The sequence below is a fragment of the Borostomias antarcticus genome (assembly GCF_949987555.1).
Source record: "Borostomias antarcticus genome assembly, chromosome: 8".
Lineage (NCBI taxonomy): Eukaryota > Metazoa > Chordata > Actinopteri > Stomiiformes > Stomiidae > Borostomias > Borostomias antarcticus.
Window position 1 is genome coordinate 18,517,242 of NC_140241.1, and position 27,449 is coordinate 18,544,690.

The 27,449-nt window shown below is 49.0% G+C and overlaps 1 protein-coding gene across 1 annotated transcript; it reads left to right on the forward strand.

Annotated features, from left to right (window-relative positions):
• Positions 1-226: 226 nt before the first annotated feature.
• ssh1b (slingshot protein phosphatase 1b) lies at positions 227-27,449 on the forward strand (the record flags this gene model as incomplete). Its single annotated transcript, XM_084442496.1, has 15 exons — positions 227-307; positions 1,807-1,844; positions 17,661-17,761; positions 18,459-18,523; positions 18,699-18,820; positions 19,038-19,106; positions 19,583-19,648; positions 20,554-20,748; positions 20,887-20,980; positions 21,135-21,263; positions 21,362-21,408; positions 21,565-21,711; positions 25,008-25,208; positions 25,453-26,131; positions 26,361-27,449. 15 exons carry the CDS (start codon positions 227-229, stop codon positions 27,447-27,449), a joined length of 3,123 nt encoding a protein of 1,040 aa, XP_084298622.1.

A 27,449-nucleotide genomic window follows, 5' to 3' on the forward strand; every position in this document is an offset into this window, starting at 1 on the left:
CATACTTATTTACAAAACCTCTGTGACTGTAGCAGAATGATCTGTGGAGGATGAGCGAAGCGGGAACCGGTGGATGGTTTTATCTGAGTGGTGAAATCAGATGCTAAAAATATTTAATGCGATACCGAGTATTCTCTCCCTGGTGGTGGTCAGGGACAGTCTCGGCGTATCTTGTCCGAGAGATTCCCCGTCCAAGGACTGTACTTCTCGGCCGCAGTAGCCAGCCATGGCCCTGGTAACACTGCAGCGCTCCCCCACTCCCAGTGTAGCATCCTCCGCCAGCACAGCCACCACCAACGCGGGGGAGGTAAGTGGAAACTGACTCGCTGGCGCTGCTGCTGCAGGCAGCTCAATGGAGGAAACTCCGAGGATGCGACCAATAGAGATGCTCTATCCGCTAGGCCCCGTGTTGCAGAGTTGCTTGACAACAACTGTCAAATAATTGTAGCTAACGTTAGCTGCATGCTGCAATGTTCTCACACCATCGAGTAACATTAACCCAGCTATTCTAAAAGTATCTTGTGAGTGTTACTTGAAGAATACTGTCTTTCGACTAAGAAAATGACCATACTTGCTAGAGCTCGTAAACAAAATCTTATCTGGGGATTAGTGCTATACCACAACAAAGCATTATTTTGCTGTAGCCTTTCATTTAGCTAACGTTAGCTGGATTTGTCATTCATTGTTATTCGATCTGTAACAAAAGAAAAAAACAACGCATAGTATTTCCCTTAGCTACCGCTACATTTATTTAATCTGCCCCAGTTTGTCTCAATAATGTAGCTATGGGATCTGGGAATTCTTCTAACGGTACACATTAGGCCCATGTCTTTTCGCACCCTCGATTGCAGAACACGTTTGTCCAGGAAATAACCTGGCTTGCTAATTAGAACATTGGGCTTTGTTGCCTCCAGCAGTCTTGTCAAGACTGTCAAGTACTGTTTCTAGTCTAGTATCGTGGTTGTGGCAGGTGTGCAATGTTTCAAAACACAGATGAGATCATAGTTTCCATGTATTGCCAGTAGAGAGCGCTGGTATACTGTACTACAGGCTACCTTGACTGACACCGCCCTCTGCCATTGTGTGGTAGGCTACACCTTGCTCGGGCGTCAGGGAGCGTCAGGGAACAGCATCTACATAGCTGGTGATATCTCATGTGATCTCTTACATAAAATGCACTTGGTCTCTCATAAACAATGTGGCCACAAGATGGTATTCAAAAGGCTTGATAGTGGCAGGCCGTTCTTATGGTGGTGAATCCCATATAGGGCGCAAGAACATACACAGCGACTGCTGATGTCATACTAATTACATCATGAAAGATACCGCTGCAGAAGTGATCTTATTGATAAGTGATCTAACATTATCTAACAGGGCATGGATCAACTCGACGCACTGTTATAGAATTACTTTTGGCTGTGGTAGACAACTTGCTTCCTTCTCACAGTGCTGTGAGCTCTTATCTGTCTGTGTAGAGTTACATGTCCCTGGGGGAAGCTGGGCGATATACAGTCTAAATGACTAATGTACTGCATCCCCCGTTAGTAGCAGCTGTCTGCCCACATCTAAGCACAGGATTCTCATAGAAGTCCACCACGTGCTAGCTAGCTAAAAAAATATTCTAGGACAGTGTGTGGCTCACACCTTGTAATTGTGATGAAGTCTCAGGATGAGGTCAATTGAATAGCTACACTAGATGCTGGATATCCCTGGGGTGTATGAATCATGTGTTGCTTTTGCTTTTCCCTACATGCCTTCCAAAGCTGTTAAACATTCCTTTCTAAAGCCTATTTCATTGTGTTTCAGGACTTTGGGAGTGATGATGACCGGAAAGCCAATCAAAGGTGAGATGTTCCTCATTTTTACCAAAGCTGCCGTGTACAGCAGGAGCTATAGTCAGCATCATGTGCTGTACTCCATACACTATAATGTACTTGATACACAATGTGTAGTCTCAACACCAGACCCACGAGTCTCAACGCCAGACCCACGAGTCTCAACGCCAGACCCACGAGTCTCAACGCCAGACCCACGAGTCTCAACGCCAGACCCACGAGTCTCAACGCCAGACCCACGAGTCTCAACGCCAGACCCACGAGTCTCAACGCCAGACCCACGAGTCTCAACGCCAGACCCACGAGTCCCAACGCCAGACCCACGAGTCCCAACGCCAGACCCACGAGTCCCAACGCCAGACCCACGAGTCCCAACGCCAGACCCATGAGTCCCAACGCCAGACCCATGAGTCCCAACGCCAGACCCATGAGAGTCTCAACGCCAGACCCATGAGAGTCTCAACGCCAGACCCATGAGAGTCTCAACGCCAGACCCATGAGAGTCTCAATGCCAGACCCATGAGAGTCTCAACGCCAGACCCATGAGAGTCTCAACGCCAGGCCCATGAGAGTCTCAACGCCAGGCCCATGAGTCTCAACGCCAGACCCATGAGTCTCAACGCCAGACCCATGAGTCTCAACGCCAGACCCATGAGTCCCAACGCCAGACCCATGAGTCCCAACGCCAGACCCATGAGTCCCAACGCCAGACCCATGAGTCCCAACGCCAGACCCATGAGTCCCAACGCCAGACCCATGAGTCTCAACGCCAGACCCATGAGTCTCAACGCCAGACCCATGAGAGTCTCAACATCAGACCCATGAGTCTCAACGCCAGACCCATGAGTCTCAACGCCAGACCCATGAGTCTCAACGCCAGACCCATGAGAGTCTCAACGCCAGACCCATGAGAGTCTCAACGCCAGACCCATGAGAGTCTCAACGCCAGACCCATGAGAGTCTCAACGCCAGACCCATGAGAGTCTCAACGCCAGACCCATGAGTCTCAACGCCAGACCCATGAGTCTCAACGCCAGACCCATGAGTCTCAACGCCAGGCCCATGAGTCTCAACGCCAGACCCATGAGAGTCTCAACACCAGACCCATGAGTCTCAAAACCATACCTATGAGTCTCAACGCCAGACTCATGAGAGTTCTTTTGATGATACACTACGTAAGCTACGCTAACTACGTTAATGCATGCTGCAGATCTCTCTATGGGTCTGGGACACTTGCAAAAATCTTGTGTTCAAATCCAGCCAATTCATTAGTTTTGCCGGAATCCCGGCGACACCAATCAGTAACGACTTTCGCAATCAGGCGCTTCCACCCATAGATAAGCCCAGCCCATCTAACCTGGACTAGCGTCTCTCATTTGCTGCTACGACTTGTCACTCTTTCAATTCTGATCCGTCGATACGCCCTCAGAACACCAGCTTGGGCGGCGAAGTGGCACAGACTCTATGTAGTATGCGGAGCGTACTACATAGTATTTGAGTCTGGAGAGAGACTACACAATGGGCAATGTTCCTTCCTTCCTTTTCTGAAGCCATTTTGGTTGTCCCTCAGGTGAGGATCAATGGCATCTCGAATCCGGTTTAGTATCATGCGGTTGTACATTTTCGCTATGACACATGTCAGGCTAATGCCACAATAGTTGTCTGGCTTAGACAGATTATGAAAGTATTTTTATACTTGGTTTAAAAATAAGAGCACGCGAGTGGTTGATTCAAGCTGGTTCAAAACAAAGGCAATAGTTTTATTCTGTTACGATTCTGCAGTCGGACTCTAGCACAGGAAGTGACTACGCTCACGGTAGTAGTTGTACTAAAACATACAATGGATACAATATCTAAGAAGCCTCAGCTTCACATGAAACACAAAACGCAGGACGCAGCAAACAGCCAAATGTAGACTACCCGCCGACGAAAGACTGTGTCTACCACAAACGCACACACACACATCCAAGTCAACAAACAAAACGAAAAACAAAATAAGGCTATGTCTTAGGTACGACTTACCTAGCAAACCACCCGGGGATACCAAATAAACTCTTGAAGTGTAACAGCCATCTCCGTGTTGCGCTCTTCACAACAGGAGTAGAATAGAAACAAAAACAACGAGCCTCAGATAACAAACCCCCTCGCGTCGCGGCAACCCCCACAACGCGGAACCAGGCTTATCCGAGGTAACTGAAACGCCTGAAAACCCAACCGGTTTTCGTAAACAGTCATGCGGCCAACGGCCTACGTAACCTCCTTGTATAATGCAGAACAAAATAACCCGATGTAGTGCAAAACACAGAATCATATAACCGGTGCGAATAAACTATGGTCAATGTCCCCAGCTGAAAAAACAACGTACCACTATGATTAAGATTCCCAACGTACCAGTCCTTTAGCGAGCTGAAGAGGAGAAGGGCCCCGAGAAACCTAGCCAACAGCCTACGCTGGCCGCTCGGAGTTGTCTCCACAAGATAGAACTTGCCGCGGATCCACGCTTCACCTCCGGAGCACGCAAAAAAAAAAACGGTAGTTGACCCAAAAACGTCCTTCGTTTTAATTCTCGTCGCCAGATTATGAAAGTATTTTTATACTTGGTTTAAAAAATAAGAGCACGCGAGTGGTCGATTCAAGCTGGTTTAAAACAAAGGCAATAGTTTTATTCTGTTACGATTCTTCAGTCGGACTCTAGCACAGGAAGTGAATCCAGGCATAGTGAGTCAGATGTGGACGAGGTCGATAGGTTATATAATGAAAAAGGAAGTGACATAGTTTCAGGATGAAGAGGACAGGGAAGTGATGTCACACAGGGAAGAATTTGTAGTTTTAACAGACTGATCTATGAGAACGAACTACAAAGTTAGAACAACAGTCAAGTAGGAAAATGGAACACTTTGTTGAGACTTGAAATTCATTGACAAGATCTCCAGATTTTGGCACCGGGATGATGTTGGAGAGGGACCATATATCAGGATTGATGTTTTCTATCTTGCAAAGGCCTCCCAGTCGGGCCGAGGCCTCGGTATGTTCTTGGGGATATGTTTTGTGGGAGCTTAGACTTGCTTTCTCGCGGATACAATAATACGGACATCAAGGGCATAGGTTTGCGTATGGACGGTCGGGACATGTCCCTACCAACATTTTGGGAGGCCCAAATTGTCCCTACCAACTTTTAAGCAACCTTGTTTGCATTATCTTTGGAGTGCAGTTATATTAGATCATTTGGATGGCCTTCCCATAGTTTGGAAGGACACTCATTTTGAGTGAGTTAGTTTGCATTATGTTCGGAGTTACATTAGACTGTTAGCCTACCCTTTTCCTCCACCGTGAATGTGCCATCCCAGTATTTTACAACTCATTTCGTTTGATTGGCTCATTTGGCTGAGATAGATTGTTGCATTTTCGCTGGATCTGAAGACCAACAGCCTTACAGACAGACGCTGACAGCAAGCCATACAGTTGTAATTCTGACAGTAATTCAGGTACATCCACCACAATGTCGCCTCCCCCTCTGAAGAGGATGAGGGATATCAGGAGCTTTTTCTCTGCAACTGTAAGTAACGTTCGCGTTAGCTAGTTACTGGTAAACTAAGTAGCCAACGTTGGGCATTAGCCACATGAAAACCAGCTAGGTTGGTGCTAGCTAACGTTACCTAAACTAACATCACTTGTCTTTCCATTGTGGCAAATTATCAACTGGTGATATAAGCTGACTAGATAGCGAACTGTTAAGATGGCTTCTATCATCCTGTAACATTAGGATAGCAGTAGCCCCAATGTGACCCCAGAGATACGCTGCCGCTCCTCTAATCTGGGGTCACATATATAAGGATATAGAAAAGGGTGACCGGACTATTCCGGGCGGCGAATTTCAAATCTGACTCTCACCATGCATTCCTGTAGATGTCTTTTGTCAGGTTGGGGGCTTGTCGGGTCGTTTATAGGTGAAATAACCACTGTTATAGCCTATTTTTCACCCGTTTAGGGGTTTTCTGCTTCTTCTACGCTCTAGCGGAAATAGCGCGCGCTCTGTGCGATATGTCACCGTGCTGCCACCAATCGGTGAATGCTGCAGCAGCACATGTAAAATTAGCACGAACCAAGTTCTAACTGTAGCTAGTGGTTGTTGTAGTGGCTGTAACGGTGACAAGAGAAGGGTTGTGTGTAACATGTTGGCTGCGCCATCTTCCACCTGTACCTGCTTTGCGTGACGAGCTTTAAACGTGCTGCTGCAGCATTCACCGATTGGTGGCAGCACTGTGACTTATCGCACAGAGCGCGCGCTATTTCCACTAGAGCGTAGAGAGAGAGAGAGTGGAGGGATGCAGCAGCAAAAGTCGAGAGAGTGGAGGGAGCAGCAGCAGGCAGGATGTGATACACTAAGAACATTGTATTAGTATTATTCAATTTCATAAATATATGCATATTTAAGAGGTTTAACCACTCATCCCCAGCAAAAATTGTGTATGCAGGCTACACTGTTATATGGTCCCTACCAATGTTGAAACCAAACCTACGCCCTTGACGGACATGTTGATTTTGTTGGACTCCGTCAGTTTGGCAGTTCTGTACTACACCTGGGCCAGCAGGGTCTTAACATCACACAAGCCAGATGTTCAGCCACCCCGTTGGACAAGGAGGTACACAGGATCTCAACTAGAGGTCGACCGATTATGGGTTTTAAATGCCGATGCCGATTTTGAGAGCAAGCAGGGTGGCCGATGGCCGATATATTAGGCCGATATCACGCCGCCATTCCCCTTCCCCCACATCGAATAAAATACGATAAAAAAAAGAATTGGGGGCGTTACGGCACTCCCTGCTCCCTCGCCTCCACCCTTGTCTGCCCCTGTGCGCTGCTCGGTGCGTCTGCCCTCCACAGTGGCCTCTTCCCAGTACTAGCCTACACTCAGGCTGTGTTCGGAATCGCTCCCTCGTTCCCTCACTCCCTATTCCCTATATAGGGTTCACTATGTAGTGAACTACCTAGGGTATGGTTTAAGGAGTATTCGGACACTACACCGAACGTCACAAAAATGCGTCGGTCATTCGTGTGATGCAGGCGGATGCGCCCTCGTGTAAACAAACAAGTCTAACAGGGAGCATTCACGCTGCAGGTTGAGATGTACTCAATCAGGTAGTATCGGATTTGCTTTTGTGTGTTCATTTTGAATGTTAAATCCCAAATAAAGTGTTGAAATTTAAATTCTAATCATGTGCATGTGTGGTTTTTCTACTTTGGTCCTGTCTGTTAATTGCAAGATGTAACGTTGGCTATAGCCGCGCTACCTAGCTAGCTATGAAGCGCACGATCAAGTAACATGTTTACAAACATTACATGTTTACGATTTAGCTCCGCAAGCTAGAGTTCCTTCAGTTTATACCCGAAAGTTGCCGCCGCCATCCTCCGTTCACAGCCCTCTTCGCGAGACAACTCAACTGCATTGCATTGTGGTATACCGGAGAAAATGTAGGGTACATGCACTGTACCCTGGAAATCAAGGTGACTTGTGGGTAATAAATAGTGGACTATATAGGGAACGAAAATTCCGTGGAGAATTCGGACACTACAGATGTGGGAAGTTAGAAATGTAACTTGCTGCAGCATTTCACGTCGCGGTATTTGGCAGGGAAATCCCGTTGGAAATCTCGTGGGATTTCAGACGGGTGTTATTTCGTTTTAGTGATGCACCACCGCCAGGTGGCGTCTTTGAGTAGATTTAGCAGGCTGGGCTCAGTGTTTTTCTCCTATAGTCTACGAATGAAGCATCATTAAATTTCACATTCTTTAATTTAAATGCTCTGTTGTAAAGCACTTTGAGCTGAAGGTATCTGTATGAAAGGGGCTATACAAATAATGTTTAATTGTTATTATTACCTTGTTCTCAAACACATGTTTTATCCATCTCGATGTAATTTAATTATTACGAACACCTATAATATATCTAGGCCTACAGTAGCCTATCTATCTCGGCAACTGACGTCGGGTCAAGACGTGGTGTCTGTTAAGTCAAATGCGCAAAATAACAGTATTGTAAATATATTTGTTAGTAAAGATGTGGTGAACGTGAGGGTTTTGCGTTTTGTTTCTGGAACGCATTCAACTGGTAGGCTACTCGTAAACCCCGGAAGTAAATTTGAAGACAGGGCACCAGCTAATGTAGCCAAGTCTGAGCGCAGTAGGCTATATGGCTTCAGCACGATACAAAGAAAAAATAAGCTTGATCGGAGGTGTGGATCCATACAAAATTGAAATAGTCGCCATGAGTAAAGATCACTCATTGCCAATCATATCCGGACATTAACTATCTTGTGCATAGCGGCAGGTTTGACAGTGAGACATCAACCGATAATTGTAATAATGCGATTATTGAAATGGTCTTGTGAACGCCTTTATCTGATTTCCAAAATCGGGGTAAGGTCCATAGGACGATTGTGGGTTTTAATTTGCACATAACTATATTTTAATAAAACATTGAAGTCCGCCTGTCAATGACTTTCCCTAAAATTGTGTTCTGTTGCACCCCCTATTGTTAAATTATAAATGAAAAAAACATACACAATATTTTGTTATTTGAATGATCTTGAATATATATATTCAAGATCATTCAAATAACAAAATATCGTGTATGTTTTTATTTATTTATACCGGCCGCCAGCTGTTCAATGAACGGCTATAGGGAATGCGCAGTTTCGCGCTGGCTACAGCCTATTATATGAACAGTTTCGCGCTATGTAGGCTATTATAAATAGGCCTAAGTATTATTCATTGAGGGAGCTTGGACTCGCTGGGGAATGGTGGAGAGACACAGAGCCTCCCCAGACGCGACATCTCCAGTTGGCTGTGTATTTGAGCTGCCGCCTCAACCGTGTGTATAAGAGCAGAGCGCATCATATAGCTACAACTAGTAGCCCATAGCCATTAAAACGGCTTATTGTTTTATTCAAATATCAACTAGATAATTCGATAATAATGAGTAGCCTAGTAGGCTATAAAATGAATTCAATAGGGCAAGCCTTAAGTTGTAGCCTAGGCTACAGTACAATCACAAGAAGCATAGGCCTAGCCTATCGTAAAAAGCGTTGCGTTCTCATAGGCCTATATTAACTTAGATAATTATTAATTATGCTCAGGTCATAATGTCCGTTGAAAATAATTCCCTCTAAGCAGAATTTGAATTGTATTAAAATAGGCTAAAGTTAAATTTCCACATATTCTGATTCCTTCTAGGTCTATATAAAAAAAAAAACATTTTTCTAATGTGTAGCCTATAGGCGATGAACAAAACAGCCACAATGTAGCCTGCTTAGCGAGCGAGAGGGCAGTCTACCATAAAGTGTATAACCATAATGTAATATATCTAGACTACATGCATTGTGGTATTTCTTTATATAGCCAATTGTTTCTCAATAAACAGTTATCGTCTGTCATCCTCTGAGTCCGAATGTAGGCTAATAGACCGGCAGCTCTAAATGCCTTCACAGTCAATGAGACATGGTTGTAAAAATGATGTTTTATTGATGAAAAGGGTAAAACTGGAAAACATGGAGAGTCATTGCATTGATCGATGCAGTCCGCTACCAGCAAACACTGAAAATACAGGTCCTCCAGCGAACCTGGACTAGACTATTGTAACCCCCCCCCCCCAAATTCTTTTATATTCAAATAAACTGGATGAACCGGTTTCCTAGCCCTGGATCGTGGGAGGGGGGTAGCCTGCGTTAGCGGGTGCTTTGCCATGACCGGCCATTGAATTCGCTAGTTTGATTGATTGATGGATTAACGTCCAAAGTAGATTGTGCAAGTATTGTATAGGCCCATGTGTAAGAGATGAATGGCTGTAACCATGAACTCAGCCAGAGGTAGGCCCTACTGTAGATTATCAGCATTATCACCAGTCTCAATTTATGTCTCAATTTATGTGTTGCCATTCATTTAAACCACCATCTCATCTAGACTACTTCTGTTGCTGCATTTTTACATTTATGCTTTCATGATTTTAGAGCGCAATAAACATTTTCCAGGATTCCAAAAAGTCCATCCATTCATCCAACTTTGTTCTGAGCGCAGCGCAGGCTGGTATCTACTGTCAAGGCTCACGACTGATGCACTCCCTTAACACGTCTCTTCCCAGACCATCAAGAGAATTTCAATATGAAAGACCTTGGGATTCCAGGAGTCAAGGCCGTTTCAGAGGGGGAGCGACATTCCGCCTGCGTTCTCGCTCGGAGCGGGCGACGCACGCGTCCTGCGCGCAGCGGGGAAAGCTGACTACAATTCAGCTCTTGTCGCGGGCGGGCGCGCAGCCTAGTTCCATATGAGAACACTCCTCGGTCCAATTCCGTATAGTAGATCAGCCTGTGTACTTTCAACGAATGTATTATTAGACATAATATCATAATAATATATAAAGCCTTCAACGACCTCCTGCTGCCTGCCTGATGGTCTCAGGGCTAAAGAGACCGCGCGATCATTCCTCTAGCTGCTTTGCTGCTAATGCGAGTTCGTCTCCGTTCCTGCCCGAGAAACAGAAGTTGAACTTATAGCATCAAAATAGCTACAGGAATCAACGTTGTAAAGTTAGCTATCTGCTTTTTAGCCACCGACAGCTACCGTTAATATTATGGAAGCTGCTGTCGTGAGCTAACGTGCTATCACGGTCTCATCGTGCAGCTTCACAGCCTGCTATTAGCAGACAGCATTAAGTTGACAAAATCACACTTGCACATCATTAGAATTCCAACCATTTATATGGGATTTATCATTCAACTAAACATGGAACCTGAATACTACCTGATATTTCAACCTGCTGCCATCAGTGATCGGCGCGTCTGCTTGTTTGAGTCATGAATATCTTACGCAGTTATATTCCATGTAGTGTCCCAAAACTGTTAAATCATTCCCCATGTAGTTCACTATGAGTCGCACTCAATACATCCATGGTAATAGGGAGTAGGGAGTGAGTGAACCATTTCAAACACATCTCTGGTCATCTCCGTTAGCCATCTTACTCGTCCTGATGCCATGTTCCATATGAGAACACTCAGTCAGCCTAATGTATTAAACTTCTACTTGTCCCGACAGTTAACAGATATAGACCCGGCGACAGTTACAGAGATAGAAACTATAAATAGATAGGCTTTGTTCGTAATAATTAAATTACAACCAGACAGACAACAAGGAGTTTGAGAACGGTAGGCTCATCTAATGTGCGAGCCAGCAATGGGTCAATGAGTGGTATTACTGCGCCCCTATGGGCAGGCGAGCGGTGGTGCGGAATGACGTAAAGCGCCTGTTAGAATACCGCGGGTCAAGTTACATTCTTATGTTCCCACATCTGTACAAACAAAATGGCTGACGCCCTATATAGTGCACTATATAGTGAATAGGGAGCGATTCCGAACACAGCCTCAGTCTCCCCGGGCTCTGTCGCTTCCGGGACTTCAGCATGTCAGGGAATTGCGTGCCGAACTCAGACAGCAGCAGCGAGCAGGGCAGGTTCCTGTTTTACACCTGGCTCCCATCACTAATCTCCCTACCTGGTAGTCATCACTGATAAACATCCCTACAAGAACCCAGTCTGCACTCAGCGTGATGGGTGAAAAAAAGGTTCCAGCTCCACTCCTGTCTGATGGTTTGTCTGATCATAGTCATCTTGTTTAGTTGTTAGCTATAACTTGCAGCATACGTTATGCACGAAATATACCTACTTACACCGTAACCACTACATACACTATGCTAACGTTAGCGCTGGCTAGCGTTAGCTAGCAGGACTAGACGAGCTGGCTAGTTAACATTAGACCTGCTTACCCAAGAGTCAGACTAGCTAGTAGTTATGCTGCGTTTCATTTCTCTGGGAAGTGGTGAGGTGCACTAGCTAACGTTAGCTAGCATGATGCGCTGGCTAGCTAACATTGCATCCAATGTAACGTTAAAAGCTCAACTACCAAGACTGCTAACGGTCGCTAGCAAAGACGTACATATACATACAGCCGCCGGCGCTAGCGGTCCTTTGTCGGTTCGTTGGCGTGGTATGTGAATGGAAAGCCACCAACTCACCGACGGAGGACCGCTAGCAGCGCCAGCGGCGGCCCCGCTGCCTAGCCACTGATCACGCCATAGCGGGGCCGCCGCGGCTCCCACCGGTTGATCACCGAGTTGGTCGTCAGCGGGCCGCTTGCTGCCCACAGATGATCTGCTAGCTGGGTAATGTCGCATGTTTTAGCAAACTCTCTCTAGGTTAGGTTAATATCCCAAATTACAATTCCTGGCGTTATTCACACAAAAGGACAAGAATCGATCGAATTACAGAAATTAAACATTGTATAAAAGTGTCCAAATAAATGTATTGAGCTTCAAAAGGTACAGTAGTTTTTAGGTTTACCATTTTCTCTCAGGTGTAATCTGTCCATACAGAGCTTTTGAGAACACATTCCCACTTTCAACTATTATCACGTTCCCACTTTCAACTATTATCACTGCATTACGATCATTCCACGTGGAAGTGGCAGCGCTAAGATCATTCCGCTGCGGGCAGAAATGTGTGCACTCTGCAGACAATTGTTGTATATCGGCCTCATGAGCACAGAGATCGGCCTATGCCGATTACCTAAAAAGGGAATTATATCGGCCTGATTAATCGGCCGACCTCTAATCTCAACCTCACACAAGGCAGATGTTCAGCCACCCTGTTGGACAAGGAGGTACACAGTGACTGAGAAAAGATTTTTACACTGACAAGGCAGAGGACATTCCTTCCACACACAGAGGAATGTGTGAAGGATGGGAAGGAGAGATTTCTTTGATAAAGTGCAGCCAAATGTCACTTGGAGGTTGATAGAACTGGGTTGGAATACTGAGAATACTCTCTCAATCTGTTACATAAAGAGGTAAACAGTTCATCTCTTGTCTTTGCCTTGGATGTCGGTAGAATGGTGCCGATATTTTGAGACTAGGGTAAAATATTAAATTTCAGTGACGGCAAGCTTTGGACATATTCATGATTTTATTGAAAACTGAAATGTTAATTGTCTGTGGTCTGTTTTAAATGCATTCGTTAATTAACTAACTAAACAAAAAGGCTAATTATTAAACAAATTTAACTTTTTATGAGAACTCAAGGCCAAATGTGAGTGCAAAACATTCGTGAATAATAGCAAACCATCAAAATATAAGATGTAGCCTACAAAAATAGGCAAAAATTGGACATACTGTAGATTTTTTGCACAAGTCTGCACTTTTATAAAGAAGTTAAAGGAAGTAAACACCCTAACCCTAACCCAGTAAACACCACACCAGGCGAGCAGCAGCCAGGAGAGACCTGTCCTCATGACTGTGTGCGTTTGTGTGTGTGTTTGCGTGCGTGTGCGTGCGTGCGTTTGTGTGTGTGTACGCGTGTTTGTGTGTGTGTGTGCATGTTGAGATGACCTATGCCTGCAGGTCATATTATTTCTGCATTCCCATGCAGAGTTGAATACGTTGTGTCGTGCTTTGTGTCAAGTTCCTCAGTGAGCAGCAGGCTTCCTGTGTGACTCATCAGGACTCCTGAGGGATGGGTGAGGGTTAGTCCTGTGTGACTCATCAGGACTCCTGAGGGATGGGTTAGGGTTAGTCCTGTGTGACTCATCAGGACTCCTGAGGGATGGGTTAGGGTTCGGGTTAGTCCTGTGTGACTCATCAGGACTCCTGAGGGATGGGTTAGGGTTAGGGTTAGTCCTGTGTGACTCATCAGGACTCCTGAGGGATGGGTTAGGGTTCGGGTTAGTCCTGTGTGACTCATCAGGACTCCTGAGGGATGGGTTAGGGTTAGTCCTGTGTGACTCATCAGGACTCCTGAGGGATGGGTTAGGGTTAGAGTTAGTCCTGTGTGACTCATCAGGGCTCCTGAGGGATGGGTTAGGGTTAGGGTTAGTCCTGTGTGACTCATCAGGGCTCCTGAGGGATGGGTTAGGGTTAGTCCTGTGTGACTTATCAGGGCTCCTGAGGGATGGATTAGGGTTAGTCCTGTGTGACTCATCAGGGCTCCTGAGGGATGGGTTAGGGTTAGTCCTGTGTGACTTATCAGGGCTCCTGAGGGATGGGTTAGGGTTAGGGTTAGTCCTGTGTGACTCATCAGGACTCCTGAGGGACGCCTCGTGTCAGATGGCTTCTGCAGACGACTGCTTCCTCTAACTGAATTCGAACTGGATTCCCTGCCACTCTACCCACCCAGCGCGTGCCATGCTTGAATGGGGCTTTTGTGACTGAGTGTGGCAGAGGGCAGAGGGAGTGCTGAGTGCTCAGGCGGCGCTGTGAGGAGGAAGAGGAGCAGCCAGGGGGTGGAGCCAGGAGCAGAGGAGCTGCTGCTCGTGGGCAGGAACAGCCAGGGGGCGGAGCCAGACGCACAGAACACTGATCCTCACAACCGACAGGAAGTGGAGACAGACGCATCAGACCAAGACAGGATAGATGACAAGACGCGCCTAACCAAATCCGCTGCTCCTTATTGAACAGGGGAAAAAGGAGGGGGGAAAAGAACGGATAGGATACACTTATAGGATAACCCTAACCCTATAGGATACACTTATAGGATAACCCTAACCCTATAGGATACACTTATAGGATAACCCTAACCCTATAGGATACACTTTCAACACAAGCTGGAAGAGCCCTGAGAGCGAAGGAGGAGGCCTGCAGAGCCGGGCGGACGGCGGCGAGGCAGACAGCGAGGCAGCGCACCGCGGCGAGGCAGCGTCTTCAGCAGCCGGCAGGATGCATCTGGCCGTGGGTTCCTGTGAGGGAGCTGTGTTCACCATGCTGGACAACGCTGCGCTGACTCCCAGGGAGATCTGGCGCATGTGAGTCCTCACAACACCAGGACCCAGTCACTCCAGTGGGGTTCCCTTCTGAAGACAGATTGGTTTGATGTTTCGCAAGACAAGTTTTCATGACAGTGTCTGTGTTTTTGTTATGGGTTAACTTTTCTTGTGTGAGGACAAGGATTCAAATGATTTTTCCTAAATTATGTTCTAGTTGTCTTGAGGGCTTCGTTTAGTCCATTTAATGCAGACAAAAAATGCATCTGTTTGTTTTCGGCAACAGTGTTGTCTACGGTACAAAGGTAGTGTAGGGTTGGGAGTTGAATTGTTTTTGAGCTCTAGCACTTGTCTGAAGTAAGAACAGCCGTCATATCTCTCATCTCTCCAGCTAAAGATTTTGCAGTCGTTTAAATGCCAAATCAAGTTTGTTTTAGTCACTGAGGATGAGCTGTAGATGCTGCAGATTGAGCCGTCTCTACTATGGGAAGAATCCATGGCCAAAGGCACATTCATCATCATCGTCAGATCACTTTGTCAGTAAAAATCTGAAAAGGAACAATGATGCCACATAACAGTGGGTCTCTAACAAAGGGTCTTCTGACGGCCCCACTCGGTCATACCAGGCTTTGTGATGGGTGGCAGAGAGGGCAGCTAGCCTGGCTGCAGACAAAGCCACTATGTTCTTCCTGAGCTGTTCTGGCCAGCTAACGCCCGGCTAGTCCTGTGCCGAGTCCAGGGGGAGGCTAATGGTTTGACTGACCCAGGGTCAGGGCATCCACACACAAGACTCTGTTAGAGAGAGGGTCTGGGGAAGTGAGAACAGACTGAGAGACAGGCAGACAGACAGACAGGCAGGCAAGCAGACTTGCAGACAGATAGACAGGGCAGGCATGCAGATAGGCAGAAAGACAGACAGACAGGCAGAAAGACAGACGGGCAGATAGACAGACGGACAGACAGACAGACGGAAGGTACAGCGCTGGACCTAATCAAGTTCAGTCAGTTCATTATCTGAGGGGGAGGTATTTCACTCCCTGATGAGCCTCCGACACCCTTTCCTGCTCACTGATCCCTTGTAATGACCAGTCCTTCCAGACCTCCGGCCAGCGCTGCTCCCCTCCTTCACCTCCGCCCAGCGCTGCTCCCCTCCTTCACCTCCCTCACCTCCGCCCAGCACTGCTCCCCTCCTTCACCTCCCTCACCTCCACCCAGCACTGCTCCCCTCCTTCACCTCCGCCCAGCGCTGCTCACCTCCGCCCAGCGCTGCTCCCTTCCTTCACCTCCGCCCAGCGCTGCTCCCCTCCTTCACCTCCCTCACCTCCGCCCAGCACTGCTCCCCTCCTTCACCTCCCTCACCTCCACCCAGCACTGCTCCCCTCCTACACCTCCACCCAGCACTGCTCCCCTACTTCACCTCCACCCAGTGCTGCTCCCCTCCTTCACCTCCTTCACCTCCGCCCAGCGCTGCTCCCCTCCTTCACCTCCGGGGGTCAGATCCTCTGGTCCGTTTCAGTCTCTGGTCACTGAGGAAAACCTCCAGGAGGACGGAGGTGTAGAGGGAAGAAAACCTCCAGACCGGTTAGCCACACTAGACTATAGCAGCAGCTAGGGGGCTATTTAGCTTAGCCACACTAGACTATAGCAGCAGTTAGGGGGCTATTTAGCTTAGCCACACTAGACTATAGCAACAGCTAGGGGGCTATTTAGTTTAGCCACACTAGACTATAGCAGCAGCTAGGGGGTTATTTAGTTTAGCCACACTAGACTATAGCAGCAGCTAGGGGGCTATTTAGCTTAGCCACACTAGACTATAGCAGCAGCTAGGGGGCTATTTAGCTTAGCCACACTAGACTATAGCAACAGCTAGGGGGCTATTTAGCTTAGCCACACTAGACTATAGCAGCAGCTAGGGGGCTATTTAGCTTAGCCACACTAGACTATAGCAGCAGCTAGGGGGCTATTTAGCTTAGCCACACTAGACTATAGCAGCAGCTAGGGGCCTATTTCTGTAGAACACGTAACTGATTGATTGCACAACACCTGTCAGACACATCACAAGAAATGAGTAATAGCAAATGATCTTTGCCAACATGCATACAGCTGCATTCAAATGGAACAACAGAGGAAGATGGATGAATCAGAATAATAACCATGTATATAATTAAAACAATACAAAGACAGGCCAAGCAGGTGCAGTAGAATAGTATAGTATTACAGTAGAATGTATCTCAAACGTCTCCTGTAAATGTTTATTTAACAACTGTTATGTGCAGTCTGCGAGTGGCACATGCATGGCAATTATATTTAGATGATCCATGTCTAATTTACAATGTGAAGCTTTTCTTTGGGCTGAGTAATGGATGATTGTCCATTGTCCAGCCGCTGTGCTCCACCAGGGGGCGCTGTAGTAAAGTGACCCTTGTCCCGTCTGTGTTCCACCGGGCGGCTGTAGCTCAGTTGGTAGAGCGGGTCGTTCAATGATCGAAGGGTCAGTGGTTCGAATCCCAGCTCCGACTGTCCACATGTCGAAGTGTTCTTAGACACCTAACCCCAAATTGCTCCCAATGAGCAGGTTAGCACCTTGCATGGCAGCTACCGCCATTGGTGTGTGAGTGTGTGTGAATGGGTGAAGGAGAGGCCATTGTAAAGCGCTCTGAGTGCCGCTAAGGTGGACAAGCGCTATATAAGTGCAGTCCATTTACCAGGGGGCGCTGTAGTTAAGTGTGCATTGTCCAGCCGCTGTGCTCCACCAGTGGGCGCTGTAGTAAAGTAACCCTTGTCCCCTCTGTGTTCCACCAGGGGGCGCTGTAGTAAAGTGACTTGTCCCCTCTGTGTTCCACCAGGGGGCGCTGTAGTAGAGTGACCCTTGTCCCCTCTGTGTTCCACCAGGGGGCGCTGTAGTCGAGTGACCCTTGTCCCCTCTGTGTTCTACCAGTGGGCGCTGTAGTAGAGTGACCCTTGTCCCCTCTGTGTTCCACCAGGGCGCACTGTAGTAGAGTGACCCTTGTCCCCTCTGTGTTCCAGCCTCAGCGAGAGCTTCTTCATGGTCAAAGGCGCTGCGCTCTTCCTGCAGCAGGGAAACAGCTCACAGGACCCCAGGACCCCCACACACCACCAGCACGCAGGTACACACACACACCACCAGCACGCAGGTACACACACACACACACACCACCAGCACGCAGGTACACACACACCCACACCACCAGCACGCTGGTACACACACACACACACCACCAGCACGCAGGTACACACACACACACACACCACCAGCACGCAGGTACACACACACACACACACCACTAGCACGCAGGTACACACACACACACACACACACCACCAGCACGCAGGTACACACACACACACACACCACCAGCACACAGGTACACACACACTTTATGGGCTGGCCTTTGTTGCTGTTATCATTCATCTAGGAGGGTTAGGGCTGTCATAATTCATGTATAATTCATGTGCATCTATGCATAGACTGTGCGTCTGTGAGCCTGTTTCTGCACGTTTGCTCCGCCTCAGGGGGCTTGTTTTTAAGATTAGACATTTTGATACACTTTCCTTTTATCTCTTGTCATGAGATGTTCAGGTTTGGTTGCATAACTGTGAGAGAAGCAGGCGGGTGGGCGTGGTCAGGGGCGTGGTCAGGAGCGTGGTCAGGAGCGTGGTCAGGGGCGTGGTCAGGGGCGTGGTCAGGGGCGCTGATGAAGAAATGCTGGAGAGCTGAGTTCCGGACGCCACCTAGCTGGACAGGTAGTAATGGCTGCTGGCGCTGTGGGCGTGTAACACCTTCAATGCCTTGATGCCCTTCAGGTGATCTTCCTCAACACCTGCAGGTCATGATCAACATCCTGCGCTCAGAGGACCGCATCAAACTGGTCAGTGGAAGGAAGCCGCTGCTCGGGTCAAATGACCCCACATCCACCGCTCACACACACCCCAATCACAATCCAGTTCATAAGTACATGTTCACATAGAAGGAATACAGTCACACACACAGTCACATACACACCATAGCGCAGTGTGTAAACCCTGTCTCTCTCTCGAGCCCAGGCTGTACGGTTAGAGAGTGGATGGTCAGATCGCGTGCGATACATGGTTGTTGTCTACACCAGCGGTCGGCAGGACACAGAGGAGAACGTCCTGTTGGGGATGGACTTCACCGATAAGGACAGGTACACATGTCCAGTACTCCAGTACTCAACACTGTCCAGAGGAGGTTACTCTTTCAGTGTGACTGTGTCTGTAGACCCAACTTCCAGAGGATAGGATCTCTGTGTGCTACTGTCAGTCTGTGTGCTACTGTCAGTCTGTATGCTACTGTCAGTTTGTGTGCTACTGTCAGTCTGTATGTTTAATAAAGTGTAATTCTTATGTTTTTGTTCTCCCCAGCAAAAGCTGCTCTGTCGGTATGGTTCTACCTCTGTGGAGTGATACCAAGATACATTTAGATGGAGATGGGTGAGTGCCACTCTTAATAGGATCTATTTTTCAAAATATATAAAACACACACATGGAATCACTCACACACACACATGGAATCACTCAATCACAAACTGCTGGAGTAATACCAAGCTTTATGTAATGTGTGGCTAATGGCTATTTCTGATGGATAAAGTCATCAGATTTCACATACGGTAGACATCCAAATGCATCCTTGCAAATCGGTAAGACAGCATGCAGACTTGGTTTTACTGACTGCCAGTGGACAGTATAGTGCACTGCAGCCATTTTCTTCCATCCACAGCAGTGGAGTTCTTGCTGACCTGTTAAAGCCAGCCCTCTGTGTGCTAGAGGAATGTTCCACTGGTTTGTGTTGTGAATAGTTCCAGTTCAGGCTGTTTGTGCTCCTGGATCACTCCACCTCTCTGTTTCTCATTCTCTCTCCCTGTGGACTCAATGTAACCCTGTCTCCTCACCTCATCTGTCCTCCTCAGAGGATTCAGTGTGACTACAGCAGGACGATTGCATGTCTTCAAGCCTGTGTCTGTGCAGGCCATGTGGTAAGTGAGAGAAATTGTTTGTGATGTTGCTGTTTTGTTTTATTCCGGTGTGTCTGCTTCAGAGGCACTTCTGTTATCATGTGGTGACAGTGTCTGAGAATACTGCATACCTCAATACCGCAGTACATCAAGTGAACATGTTTTTTACAATTTGTACAAAGGAATGGAAGGCTATAAAATAGTGAAGTAATTCAGCCTGGTGAACAGGGTAAAATACCCAACACCACTTGTCCACAGTCGCCACTACAGTTAAAATCTGCAGACCCTCTCCTCGTTCAAATCTGCACCCCCTCTCCTCATTCAAATCTGTACCCCCTCTCCTCATTCAAATCTGTATCCCCTCTCCTCATTCAAATCTGCACCCCCTCTCCCCATCGTTTTGTCCCGGGACAAAACCCTGTTAATAGTCCTGGGACACAGAACCCCGTTAAATAGTCCCGGGACACAGAACCCCGTTAAATAGTCCCGGGACACAGAACCCCGTTAAATAATCCCAGGACACAGAACCCTGTTAAATAGTCCCTGGAAATAACCCTGTTAAATAGTCCCGGGACACAACCCTGTTAAATAGTCCCGGGACACAACCCCGTTAAATAGTCCCGGGACACAGAACCCCATTAAATAGTCCCGGAACACAGAACCCTGTTAAATAGTCCCGGGACACAGAACCCCGTTAAATAGTCCCGGGACACAGAACCCCATTAAATAGTCCCAGGACACAGAACCCCATTAAATAGTCCCAAGACACAGAACCCCGTGCTTCTGCGTAACCAGTTCTGTGTTTTTGTTTGTCTCTCTTTGTACCCGGGCTGCGCCCCGGGCTGATGTAACAGTTGGTTGGGGGGCGCATTATAAATAAAAATAACATAACATAACATAACCAGGCGTCTGGCCTCTGTGCTTAGGTCTGCTCTGCAAATCCTCCACAAGGCGAGCGAGGTGTCCCGCAGGTTCAACTACTTCCCCGGCGGCATGGCGCTCACCTGGACGGGCTTCTACGAGAGCTGCATCACCTCCGAGCAGAGCTGCATCAACGAGTGGAACGCCATGACCGACCTGGAGACCACGCGGCCAGACTCCCCCTCCATGTTTGTCGACCGGTAAGACCTCGGGTTCATACGCTGATATGGTCGTCTGGTCTTACTGACCCACCTATGTGTGTCCATTGTGGACTAGGCCTGAGCCTTTCCTTATTGTGTTTTCTTCTTGTTTCTATTGTTGTGGTGTTTCTTGGGCAGGCCGACAGAGCGGGAGAGAACCGAGTGCCAGATCAAAGCCAAACTGCGCAGCATCATGATGTTCCAGGACCTGGAGAACATCACATCTAAGGAGGTGAGTTCCATCACACCTCAGAACATCTGGCTTGTATGTTCTAATCATTCTTTTAAGATATGCGGAGCTTGTGAGGATTTATTGGTGAATTTCTAATAGATTTTCTAACATTGTAGGAGGAGTCTAACTGTCCTTCCTGTCGTCCCTCCCTCAGATCCGCACCGAGCTGGAGCAGCACATGGGCTGCAACCTGAAGGAGTACAAGGAGTTCCTGGACAACGAGATGCTGCTGATCCTGGGGCAGATGGACAAGGCCACGCTCATCTTCGACCACCTCTACCTGGTAACAACACAGGCTTCTCCTGACCCCTGTAACCTTTAACCCATTAACCTCTAACCCTGTGGGAGTGTGATGCTCACTACTGTCCGGCTCTTCTCCAGGGCTCAGAGTGGAATGCCTCCAACTTTGAGGAGCTGCAGGACTGTGGGTGAGTGTCTGACTAGCAGACCTGGGCCAGTTCCTAAAACCAGCCCTTAGCCACCAGTGCTCTCTCATATGTAGTCTTACATTTGAATAATTGATTATGTCCTTTTAAAAAAAATAGTACGTCTAAAGACCGGGTATGTGTTTGTTTTTGTTGCAGAGTTGGTTACATTCTGAACGTCACCAGGGAGATCGATAACTTCTTCCCGGGAACGTTCTCCTACCACAATGTCCGCGTGTACGACGAGGAGGCCACAGACCTCCTGGCTCACTGGAACGAAACCTACAACTTCATCGTCAGAGCCAAGTGAGACCCCTCTAGGCTTGTCAGGGTTGTCGGTGTTACTCGGTGTTCGGGCATACACTGTGTATTCACCGAGGAGCCATTATTTTGAACACCGCCGTTTTACCTATTTAGTTCATTTTCGAATATCAGCACCCACTCATGAAACTTAATGTCTGATCTGCCCGTCCGCACGCAGCACAGAGTCTAGAGGAATCAGATTTCAGTTTCAATTCATGTGAAGAGAGTAGAAAGAGGGGAGGGGGAGGTTATAGCTACTAGCCTCTCATGGCTATCTTCAGCTTCGGTTCAGCTACACTGTAACCTGCCCTAGTGGCTGTTGCCATTAGCGAGCTGGCTAGCTGATTCTAGCAGCCTGTTCTCTCGCCTATTCTAGCAGCGTTCTGTTCATCATAACACCAATTTGTGGAGGCAATCTGCCGTTGTACGCCTCCACAGCTTGCCTGTAAATGTGCGACCAGAGTCCTGTAAGAATAAGATCAACGTTACACTCGGTCCTGTGCTTCTTTATAATCAGAAATTGTTTATTTCCATGTCGCTTTTCAACATACTAGGAATTTTCTTTGGGCGTGGTGCCTATTCCTAGTAAGCTATGTTGAATCAGGCCTGGTCCAGTCTGATTTATGTGCGTGATTGGCTTGTTTCTGTTCAGGACTGGTAGGTTAGGAAGCTAGTCATGCCACTGAAATAGCTGTGAATTAAAATGACTTGAAATAATGTCTAATAAATTAAGATAGGTCTTGTCGCTCGGACACATCAGTTCCAATGCTTCCAATGCTAATCCAGCACAATAAGAGCGGGATAGCCAGTTAGCTCATGAGCTCACAACAACTAGCAGCAGCTTCCATAACATTAATTGTAGCGGTCAGTGGCTAAAGCAGTTACACTAATGATTCCTGTAACATTAGCTATTTTGCTGCAATTGGTTTAACTTCTGTTTCTGGACAAAGGTAAGGGATAAACCCAGATAACACAAGGCTAGCGGACTTACAGCGGGTCCCTGATGGACGAGCTGGCGGACCTCCGGCCGAATCCACCGGCGGGTTCCTGGCCATTTGCACATCGAATGGCAAGCGGACCTCTGGTGGATTATTATCGTCAGGGACAGCGGTCCTTTAGCAATCCGAAATGCTCCCGCTATTGCTCCATCACCATTCCACCGGTAGTTTATTGTCTATATCCTAGGCCCATTGGCCCTAGGCTTATGGATTTCTATGCTAAATTAAAGGACAATGCTCGTTTTTGGCAACCTGGACCTTATTTACGGCATATTATAAGACGTTTCACTCACCGAGATAACTTTGGTGTAATTCGGAAGCCTGTAGAAGAAATTTAAAATCCAGCGCAGACTACTCACTGCTGCCGCCCATGTCGGGGATGATGCATTACATCTTAAATGGTGTTGAGAGACTTTAAGATGTAATGGATCATCCCCGACATGGGCGGCAGCAGTGAGTAGGCTAAACAAAGCGGAGAGCGCCGATTCGCCGGTAGAAGAAGACAGTCGATGCGCTGTGGATATAAAACATTTAAGTGTACAAATTTCCCTTTTATTTGAAAGGTGGGGGACTACAAACTGTAGCGACTTAGGAGAAAAGGCTTTCATCTTTCCAACGATGTGTTTACTTTGGTGAGTAACGAAACGGTTTTGTCTGTAGACTCGGACGACCGGGCCGATGAAGGGCTTTCATAGGCAAATTGCATTGAGAGTAACAGGGCGTTGACTGTATAGATATCGCCCTGGACCAGGTCTACCAATAGCTTATAACCAGAGATTACATGATAATAGTATGAAGAAGCTATCAAAATCCCTACCGAAGCCATAGCTAGCAACATAGGGCTAACACTAATCTACCAGGCATTTATAAGCAATGATTGTGGTAGAATCTCACCATTAAGGGATTGAACCAGTACACTTTCATCACCTTTTTCAAATATAATTATCCCTCACACTGTTATCCATCTCTTTACTAATAAAAGACTTGCAACTAAAGAGCTACAACACAGTAGCTGGTGGCTAGGCTAACGTTACGTTAGCTAGCTAACATTAACACTAGCTAGCTAATTAGCTAACCTAAATGTGTCAGCTAGCTAAGATAGCTGCCTTAACGTGAAGTAGCGTTAACATTTGAGTAGCAAATGTCCTCAATACACTGACATTTTTAAAAGCATGTTTTATGGGATGTTTGTACAGTATACAGCTTTACATTTTGAACCAGAATTTACCTGACCGGTCCGGGACGTTGTGTTGAGCTTGTCGTCAGTGACTATGTTGTTCAAGACTACCCTCCAGTGACGGATGCAAGCAGAATTTTGACGGTATCCCAACAGAGTTCCACCATGGGAAAAGGGACAGGGGATGCAGGTGCCATGCAAGTGGAATTCCGACGGTATCCAAACAGAGGTCCACATGAGTTAGGGTTAGCGACAGGGCAGGGCGACAGGGCAGGGCATCAGCGCGTGCGAATGCGAGTGGAATTCCGCTCGGACACCGCACCGACTCGCCAGCAGAAATTCTCTAGCTGTTTAACAACGGTGCCCTAGACGGGGCTCCAGACACCCCCCAGTAAAACACTCTAGCGGATTGTCGCTCTGAGGATTGTCGCTGTAGTCCCATAAAATCATCCCCATCGGGTCTTGAACCCCGATCTCCTGGGTGGGAGTCCAATACTTTCACAGCTACTCTACTTGTGCAGTGGAGATCGGTGGGTTGATTTTGGTGTCCTCCTTTATTTTGGTGTGCTGGGACTACTGCCTCTTGTGGTGCCAACAGAGAAATGCAGGTCAACATTGACCGGAGGGAGGGATGGAGGGAGGGAGTGACAACCGAACAAACGCTATCCTAGGTGCTGGCTTACAGCAAAAACAGCATGGCAATCAACAAATTCTGATTAGAAAGAAGTACAGGAGCGAGCGTAATGTTTATATATAACTGTGATCGCGCATTTGCAGGCAAGCCGTGGTGGCTTACAACACCAAATTCAATTAGGCTACACAACAGTGCTGTTCAACGTAAGGCAAAGATCTAACGGTAAAGATTAGTAATCACTCTCTTATTGTAGGCTAGACGGTGTTACGGGTAATACTGGTGTTGTGATGGGTTTACTAGTTGTTGGGAAAAAATCTGTGACATCCCTAAACCCCATCCTGTACCAAGCGTATGAGCCGTAGATAAAGCCATTTAACTCTTAGATAACGTTTGTTCTTCTGTAGACTCCCTCATGGACTTAAAGTAGTTTTTTTCACTCGGGTGAGACCTTTTGGTCATTCATCTGATGTGTGTTGTGATGGTCTCTCAGGAAGAACCAGTCTAAATGCCTGGTCCATTGTAAGATGGGTGTGAGTCGGTCGGCCTCCACAGTGATAGCGTACGCTATGAAGGAGTATGACTGGTCGCTGGAGAAGGCCTTCAACTTTGTCAAGCAGAAGAGGAGCATCGCCCGGCCCAACGCCGGCTTCATGAGGCAGCTAGCCGAGTACGAGGGCATCCTGGACGCCAGGTGAGTCAGGTCGACAGGTTCACCCTAAACTCTGCTGTCTGTCCTAGGCTGGATAATGTATTAAGCAGAGCACATCTCATAGCGTCTGGAGGTCATGGTGAAGGTCAAACGGTTATTGTGCTACAGTAGACCTCAGTTACTGTAGTTAAGATATTATAAGACCCCGGTGATCCTGTTAAAAGCTGTCTTTTGTCCCCTGTGCGTGTTCTGTGTGTTCTGTGTGTGTTCTGTGCGTGTTCTACAGCAAGCAGCGGCACAACAAGCTGTGGCGCCGGGAGGCGGGTGAGGAGGCCTGTGAGGAGCTGCCGGCACCGGACGAGCGCTGCGGCCTGGAGGTCCCTGGAGAGGAGACGCCGGTGCTCCGAGGGTCCGAAGAGGAGGAGGAGGAGGAGGAGGAGGCGTGGGGGAGAGGGGGCCATGGGGCCTCCCCCTGCAGGTACGGGGGTCCGGAGGTGGAGCCCCTGGACCCCCTCAACTACAACTACTACTTCAGGCGTCTGTCGGACACGGCGCTGGACAGCGAGCCCTCCACGCCGGTGCGCGGCCCCCCGCTGAGGGGCATGGAGCGGGTGTTCATCGAGATTGAGGACGTGGAGCGTGACGCGCTGCTGGAGGATGAGGGCTTCCCCATGGCCCAGCTGGCCCTGCCGGGCGAGGGGACCGCAGCGCAGACCTGCGGGCGGCCGGAGCCCCTAGAGGAAACGCGCCTGCGGCTGGAGTTCAGCACGGTGGAGGAGGAGGACGAGGAGGAGGCGCAGAAGGAGGAGGCGGAGATGGCCGCCCTGGCCAGGCCAGCAGGAGACGACAGCAGCAGCAGGCGGGAGGAGGAGGGGGAGGGGGACGGCAGGCTGGGACTGGCCAACCTGAACACTAACAACAGCAACCGCCTGGCTGCCAAGCGCAGCTGCCCGGCTGCATTCGACGTGAGTGGAGCGGCTGTCTGCCCTCTAGTGGCCGTCTGTTCCCATGAACAGGGCTCATCCGGGACGACTCACTTTACTTGAACTGACCTTGTGTATTGAAGGCATTAAGCCCATACGATGTATGATTTAACCTTAGCTGTAACGTTTTTTGTCTTGACTTTTTGGCCGCAGCCTCAATCTCCTTGTCCCTGACCATGCATCCGTCTGTGTGTTCGTTTCCTGTGTTTAGGACAGTTTGAGCAGAGGAAACCCGTCCAAGGTGAAGCCCTCCTACCAGCCGTGCTCAGACTGCCTGCGCCTGCCCCAGACGCGCCGCTGCCGCGCCCACCGCCTTAACCCCGCCCGCCACTGCAGCGTCCCCATCATCTGCGTGGACCCCCCGGCCCCGCCAGGCCCGGTCCGGCAGCCCTGCGCCCCCCCCGCGCCCGTTGCGCGCCTGGAGGCCTACCGCCAGCGCCTGGCCTCGCCCATGAGCTGCGAGGAGCTGCCCCGCGACAGACACTGCTCCCTGGAGACGGAGGACATGGAGGAGCTGGAGGAGGAGGAGGAGGAGGAGGAGGAGCGGGGGCCGAGGGAGGCCGGGGGGACTGGCGCCGTCACCGAGCTCACGCTGCTGAAGCTCAGTCTGGAAGGGGAGCGGCCGGCGGCGGCGGCGGTCCCAGGTGAGGGTGCAGGACTCTGGCTCGGCCCGGAGACGCAGCCCCCTGCTGGCGAGGGGGCGCTACAGCAGCAGGCCCCGGCCAGGCTGCAGAGGACAGGCCTGCGAACCGACGGGGGGGCGGGGCTGGTGAGACAGAGGGCAGAGCAGCTGGAGCGGCTGTACGGCTCGGCCCCAGAGGGACCCCCGCCCGAGCAGATGGAGCTGAGCCTGGGGGAGGGTCCAGGCGCGCAGTCCGTGGAGGACATGGAGGTGGAGGGAGATCTAGGACCGCGCTCCGATACACCCGCGCTGTCTGCCTCGGAGCCCCCGGCCCCGCCCCCCCAGTGCTCGGCCCCGCCCCCCCAGCGCTCCACTGTCACCCGGAGCTCCAGCAGCGACGGCCTCCACGCCGCCCGGCCCGGCCCGGCCCGCCAGCGCGCCCAGGAGATGGAGACCCGCTTGAGGCTCGCCGGCCTCACCCTGCCCTCCCGCCTCAAGCGCTCCAGCTCCCTGGCCAAGCTGGGAGGCCTCACCTTCTCCACAGAGGACCTCTCCATGGCCGCCACCCCCCCCTCGGACCTGGCGGACGCCCCGCCACTCTCTGCCCAGCCCCCGGCCGGCCCCTCCTACTCGCTGGGGGACCCCTCCCGGCCCCCGGCCCCGCCCCCACGAAGCTGA